Below are 7,500 nucleotides of genomic sequence, written 5' to 3' on the forward strand. Positions count from 1 at the left end.
TAATAATCCTGAGAAATGAAAAGAATAGAAAAGAAAAGAAAAAAAAAAAAAAAAAGAAAAAGAAAAAGAAAAAGAAAGTAAGAAAAGAAAAAAAGAAATAAACCAGGCTTCTTCTTGTCTGTGATTAAACACAGGAATTAGGCACGACCGAAATATTAATTCGCATTATAATAATGATTGGCTAATCAATATTTAAACTATATCTACATAATTTTCTATAGATATTATATTAATATTAATGACTGTATTATTCTTGAAAATGTCCGACCATTTTCCCATCAGAAATTGGAACTTGTGTGCATATTAATCGGAGGTTATTTTATTTTTGGCATAAATTTTTTAAGTTAATCCATCTAATTCTAATTAGAATGGATATACCAACAAGCATACTCGCATACGCACATACATACTCATACATACATAGAGCATACATGTAATATGCACATATAACAAGCACCCTAACGCATTTTTATGCAAAACTTAAAGATTCGTAAATGTTTATAAATATTTTAAGTAATTTCGGAAATAACACCATATATACATATATATATATATATATATATATATATATATATATATATATATATATATGTATGTATGGTAATAACTTTGACGCTGCGGTCGTGCCTAAATAATAATAATGATAAAAAAAAAAAGAAAACAAAACAAAACAAAAACAAAAAAAAAAAAAAAAAAAAAAATAAAATATTTGAAATTCGCCGCGTCTATAGAAAATATTTTATAGTTTAAATAATCTCTATCGACTTATATAAAAAACCGCGCTAATAAAAGGCTAACGTGGTGATGATTATTTTACGTGTCACGCATCAAAGTGACGTGGAGTTGTAACGAGACGTATAATTATCATGAGCTACAATGGTCAAGGCGTCCGCCATGGCTTGACCCGTTTCTTGCACCATACTGTATAAGTATCCTTTATTGTTTTGTAACAGTATATGGGGATGATCGAATTCCTGCAAATTTGAACGGAAAAAAAAAAAAAGAAAAAAAAGAAAAAAAAAAGGAAAGAAAAAAAACGTCATCATTCTTTTATAATATCATTAAGACGTAGCAAGATATATATGTAATTATATAAGCAGAGGCATATCAAAAGAAAGCATGATACGTAAAAAAAAAAAAAAAAAAAGAAAAAAAAAAAAAGAAACCCAAGGAATTCATTCGTCGACATGAGATAAAGAATTATGATATGTCTAAGATAATGGATTATAACTTACCACCGCATGACCGGCATCCATTACCAATATACGATCGCTATCCATGACGGTATGAAGACGATGTGCAATAGTAAGTACCGTGCAATTCTCAAACTTTTGACGTATAGTCTTTTGTATAAGTTCATCCGTACGTGGATCGACATTGGCCGTGGCTTCGTCCAATATAAGAATTGGATTATTTCGTACGATCGCTCGTGCCAAACATACCAATTGTCGTTGGCCAACGCTCAAATTAGATCCACCTTCGTTAATGTGTGCCTCCAATCCCATTTCTTTAAGTTCAACTTCCTCCAATGCTTGCCACAATAAATTGTCTTGATAATTATCAAACGGATCAAGATTTCTTCTTAACGTGCCAGAAAATAAAAATGGCTCTTGCGGTATTATACTCATTATCGAACGAAGATCGTGTAGACCAATTGTACTTGTATCAATACCATCGATCAATATTGGTCCATCGATTTCAGCGAAACGGAATAATGCAGAAATCAATGAGGATTTACCTGCTCCTGTTCTACCAACGATGCCTACCTTTTCCTTTGGCTTTATAAAGAATGTTAAATCCATCAATACTGGTGATTCTAATAATGAATAACGCATCGATACACCTTTGAACTCGATCTTTCCCTGTTGAGGCCAATTTTCTGGTGGTTTCTTGTCGGGTGTACTTTCCAACGGTGGTTCGCTCTCGATTTTACTGAAAAAAAAATTAATTCTCCCTTTTAATTTCATATATAATAATACAAAGATATATTATCCTTTAACAAACGAATAAGATCAAATATATTCGATATTGATTTATAAATTCATTATTTATAAATTTATTTTTTACGGGCATTTTTAAAAATATTATCTAAAAAATACGAACTTCTCAAAAACTTTTTACAATATCGCAATTAGCTTTTAAAAATGATAAATCTTTCGTTACTTACAAACCAATAATATTCAATATTTCAATAGGAAATATTTGAGGAAGGAGGTAGTGATCGAAAAAAAAAAAAAAAATTAAAAAAGAATAAAAAGAAAAAAAAACATTAATTCTCATGTTAAATTTTTTTGAATAAAATTCGATATCGTTCATCCGACGATACTCAATAAGTAAAACTTTGATAATTAATATCTGAACATTTAAATTCTGTCGAAAAAAAAAAAAAAAAAAAAAAAAAAAATAAGAAAAAAAAAAAAAGAAAATATTTTAATATTTAACGTAAACTACATTTATGGGAAATATTTAAAGATTTAGGATATACCTGTACTCGAGTATACGTTCGACCGATGTCATTTGATTTTCCAATTCTGTACTCTGTCGCATACCCCATTGGAACATACCGGTCAAACCAATACTTTGAGTAATCGCCAGACCAACGTCACCACCTTTCATCGATCCAGCAGCATCATCATACATAATGAGAAAGCTCAGAGTAACCAAAGCTATGTACACTAGGCAGAAGACATCTAACCAAAATCCAAAGGCACGAGAGGAGGCAATGAATATAAACCAAGCCGAGGAATGCAAATCCTGATGGTTGTCGAACTCCTTAATAAGGATTTCACCGGCTTCGAAGGATCGTATCGTTGGTAAACCCTGTAGCGTTGCGTTCAGGTGTCCAAACACCGGTGAACGGGCTGATGACCATTTATGGTTATACTCATTTGTTCTCTCCAATTAATTTATTAACGAATTTATCTTATTAAAATATATTTAAAATATCTATATTTGAGAACACGACATGATCGAATATATCATGCATTTTTCGAAATCGAATCGAAAATATGAGAATACTGATTTTTTTTTTTTTTTTTTTTTTTTTTAATCATAGTAGTTTTTTATCGTAGTTAATTATTGTATTTGAGGTACTCACTGATTCCTTCGAGACGTTTAACGCTCCGACTTGTTGCAATATAGAAGACTCGTAGATAATAAAATATCAATCCAATTAAAACAGTCGGTATCATTAACCATGGATTAGCAATGGCAACGACTGTTATAATTCCGAGTAATGCTAAACCAATTTGTATGCAATCGATCAATGCTATTGGTAAAAGTTCATCTACGGCTCCCATATCCTTTGAAAATCGATTGAGAACTCGACCAGAGTTATTAGTATTGAAAAATAACATTTTTGCATTACTGATACAACGGAACATTTTGTCGTGTAACGTAGTTGACGCTCGCATACACATATTAAAAAATGATAACGAACGTACAAGAGTTATTGCTATGGTAAATACAGTAAAAGCACTGTATATATAAATACAAGTTTCTCGTTCGATCGGTCCTTTCCAATCTAAATGTGTAGCACCGTCTTTCGTTACTTCAATCTATTGATAAGATTACAACGTTAAGATTAGGTACGACGATATGATTTAAAAAAAAAAAAAAAAAAAAAAAATCACGTTTGTACTTACCGATGTCTCTTCCATATTGACCCATTTAGATATAAAGAAATCACCTCCGCTTGCAGCCGATTGTGCCATTACACAAAATCCAAATACTAATGCAACTATACACCAATTACCACCGGCTAAGAAATAGCCAGCGTAAACTTTTCCAGAAACACTACCTTTAGTTCGCATTTCGGCTACCTGAGAATAAATAAATAAACAAATAAATAAATAAAAAAAAAAAAAAAGAAAAAAAAGTAATGTAAGATAATAATAATAAAAATAATAAATAAATGGGTTACCGTGAGGTTAAATATATTATTAATTACCTCTTCTGGTTCTGGTTGTTTGCTGGTGTCATTCGTCTTATAAGAACTCAACGAAGTGATACTTGGATTACGAGAATTGCTTCTACTTGCGGGCGTAGATGATGATTGTTCCTCGTCGTTCGTTGGAGTTTCCAACAAATGTCCAAAATCGACTCCTTTTGAGCCCAACTCGTCGTACGTCCTTATTAAAGGAACATTTACGTTATATTGATATTTTGCAAAAATAAAAAAAGAAAGAAAAAAGAATATCTTTAAATGATCCTTACCCTTCCGCCTGAATCACGCCATCCTTCAATACAATAATTCTACCGACATTGTGCAAATATTGTAATTGATGAGTAACAAGTACTCTGGTTTTTCCTTTTAAGTATTTAACAACGCACTCCTCAAACATATGTTTACCAACGTGAGCATCTACGGCGCTTAATGGATCATCCAGCAAGTAAATATCCGATTCTGCATAAACCGCTCTTGCTAAATTTATCCTATTTTTTGTTTGTTTTTTGGTTTTTTGATTTATTGTAACATTTATAATGTATTTTTAAAATAATTATTAAATTAAAATATACTGACCTAGCACGTTGACCGCCGGACAAACTTATACCTCGTTCACCTACTATTGTCTTATCGCCATAAGGTAACAATGTAAAATCCCTTTTTAATTGACATACTTTAATAACATTATTGTAACGAACTTGATCCATCGCTTGACCAAATAAAATATTTTGTCTAACCGAACCAGCAAATAACCATGGTTCTTGACTAGCGTAAGAGATACTTCCATTAACCTGTAAATGAAAAATAATGAAACAATTTAATTTTAATCACATTTAAATCAATAGTCATATGTTAATAATTTATTATTATAAATAAATTGACATACTTGTAAATTACCGGAGCATACTTTCAATTCCTTTAAGATAACATTTAACAAACTGCTTTTTCCTGAACCAACTTGTCCAACTATTGCTATAAGTTCACCTGGACGAGCACGTATATTAATATCCTGCAATGTATATTCGTTTTCAGATGAAAACCATTTAGCAGAAACATGTTCTAATTTTATAAGATCCTCGTTATCTAATTTTGGTTGTTCGGTAGAACTATTCCTCCTATTTATTACATCATCATTTACTTCATTGTTTAAATTAGTTTTGTTTTTATTCTTTTGTTTTACAATATGCTTATTCTTATCTACTTTTTTTTTCGATGTCACTTCCTCATACATCATAAATTTCTGTAATCTTCTTATAGATACCATAGCTTCTGCTACTTGGGTAATACCTAATACATAAATATATAAATTATTTCATAAATTATTTGTCAACAGCTAAGAATAGTTTTAATCTTACCTTGTGGGAAGAAAACTGTCATAGTTTGTCGTAAAATATTATAATATGCTGTCAATATAAAAACTTTTTCAGCTGTTATCTTTCCATCTAATAAGACGTAGGCCAATATAGTGATAAACAAACACATTCTTGTAGTGAAAATAATGAATGACATGGTAACACCTCGGATGTATGACGTTGAACGGATAACATTGATTTCTTTCCTATTAATCAAGAAATATTTTTAATGTAGTTAAAAGATTTAAATATATAACATTTATAAAATTAATAATAATATTATTTTGTTTTACTTTCTAGCTTTCTCTATTAAATCACTGAATGGTTTTTCCCATGTATACATTTTGATCGCTTGAATTCCAGTTATAATCTCGTTTGTTAATCTAACTCTTTCATCTGTTCTTATAGCTGTTCTCAATCTTAATTCCGATGACTTCTTACCCAAATATCCTAAATGAAAGGATTCAGATAAATTATTTATATATATATATATATATTTATCTAGATATATATATATGTATATATATATATATCTATATAACTATTATTAGTTAAACTGAAATAAAATATGCTTTTACCTTGAAGTGGTATAAACATTAACAATGTTGCGACACCAATAATAGCAGCTATTTGTACTTCAGCGAACATGAAGTAGGTAATAATTATAGTTTCAAGTGGCGCAATCCATAAGTAGTGTAAAAATATGATAGCGACATCAAATCTATTTACATCATTTGATAAAAGATTAACAGCTTGTCCAATCGTTGTGTTTCCTAATGCAGTTCTTGATAATCTTAATGCTTTTCTATATATTAAGGAACAGCAAGCTACTCTCATTTTCATACCCATATGTAAAATAGCCATCATGTATGGGTGTACAACAAATATATTAATAGCAGAACACAATATTATTCCAAGAGCATATAAATATGCTTCATTTTTTGATACTTCTGTAGTATTATAATATCGCAGTAAATAGCCAAGGAATAATGGTTGTAGCACCCTATATAATAAAAAAAAGACAAAATGTATATTACAATATTTATTAATTATAGATATTTTTTGTTAACATGCTTAAAGCGATAATAATTAAAATAACATTTTATTATTATATTAATAAAACAATATTAAATGTCGCTTTAATTGTATATGTAAATTTAAAAATAATATATTCTCATCTATAAATCTTGAAAATGTTTTAAATCAATGACAATGTAAATAAACAAATAAGAATGAATAATAGAAATGAAAGAGTATGTATTATGCAAATCAAAAGTTTTAAATTAAATAAACATGCAAAAAAAAAAAAACAAATGAAATTTCAACCAAATATCAAGATAGGGTAATAAGAAGTAATTTAGATGGTTAATAAGGAAAAAAATGTAAAAAGGGGATTTAATGATCTTTCAAAATTCTTATTTTTGCGAACTTGCATATCAGAATTATTTTGCTTCTTATATAGTAGATCATCATTTACTGAAACATAGGTATGTTCTCGTGGTGTATAGTAACGGATTAATAGACCAAGAAAGAATGGTTGAAATAATCTGCATATATATAATAATAATAATAATAATAATAATAATAATAATAATAATAATAATAATAATAATAATAATAATAATAATAATAATAATAATAATAATAAATTTAATAGAAATATTTGCTAATTAATTGATTATATAAGTACTTTATCTGAACGAAAGAAATAAAAAAATTTTAGTTATTGTACGATAATATATAATGTGTAATTACCTGAGTACTATTTCCATTACGACCAATATTATTCCATAAAACATTATGCGTGCACCAAAACATTTGATTAAAACTTTCAATAAACTAGGTTCTTTCAAATTACTTTCATCAATCTTTCCACCATTTTTAGCAGCCTTATTTTTTTTTTCATTTATCCTCTGACATTCTGCCTCCCATAAAGCAGTTAGCTTCTCTCCAAGTATACTACTTGTATGCTCCTTAAGGGGTTTATAGAGATCAGATACTTCAAGATCTCTCTGATATCCTATCCAGAAAGTGCGTAAAATCCACCTGTTATGAAAATATAAAAATATAATATGAATATATATATATATATATATTTTTCTTAATTAATTGTATAATAATATGATAGACATTACAGATAGACATAGAAATAGAGAAGATAAATTTTGTTCTTTTTTTTTTCAAAATGAATCAAAAATTATA

The 7,500-nt window shown here is 28.7% G+C and overlaps 1 protein-coding gene across 3 annotated transcripts in view; it reads right to left on the bottom strand.

The window, feature by feature from the left end:
• Positions 1–7,500, bottom strand: part of LOC118445461 (putative multidrug resistance-associated protein lethal(2)03659) — a 13,117-nt gene that overhangs the window by 1,145 nt on the left and 4,472 nt on the right. Inside the window, exons 3-16 of one of the 3 annotated variants that reach the window (XM_035874984.2) lie at positions 7,054–7,344; positions 6,732–6,845; positions 5,877–6,301; positions 5,592–5,748; positions 5,302–5,504; positions 4,833–5,233; positions 4,523–4,737; positions 4,216–4,434; positions 3,950–4,130; positions 3,645–3,821; positions 3,098–3,557; positions 2,486–2,861; positions 1,236–1,932; positions 1–974 (exon numbers count right to left, since the gene is read on the bottom strand). The exon at positions 1–974 is cut by the window's left edge and continues 1,145 nt beyond it. In XM_035874984.2, the coding sequence (XP_035730877.2) occupies positions 828–974; positions 1,236–1,932; positions 2,486–2,861; positions 3,098–3,557; positions 3,645–3,821; positions 3,950–4,130; positions 4,216–4,434; positions 4,523–4,737; positions 4,833–5,233; positions 5,302–5,504; positions 5,592–5,748; positions 5,877–6,301; positions 6,732–6,845; positions 7,054–7,344 (4,063 nt within the window). In that variant the 3' untranslated portion in view covers positions 1–827. Of the gene's footprint in view, positions 975–1,235; positions 1,933–2,485; positions 2,862–3,097; positions 3,558–3,644; positions 3,822–3,949; positions 4,131–4,215; positions 4,435–4,522; positions 4,738–4,832; positions 5,234–5,301; positions 5,505–5,591; positions 5,749–5,876; positions 6,302–6,727; positions 6,846–7,053; positions 7,345–7,500 lie in introns of those variants that run through there. The other 2 variants (XM_035874986.2, XM_035874985.2) reach the window with 2 other exon arrangements.

Source organism: Vespa mandarinia, chromosome 10 (assembly GCF_050613455.1).
Source record: "Vespa mandarinia isolate Hongniang chromosome 10, ASM5061345v1, whole genome shotgun sequence".
NCBI classification, from domain to species: Eukaryota; Metazoa; Arthropoda; class Insecta; order Hymenoptera; family Vespidae; genus Vespa; species Vespa mandarinia.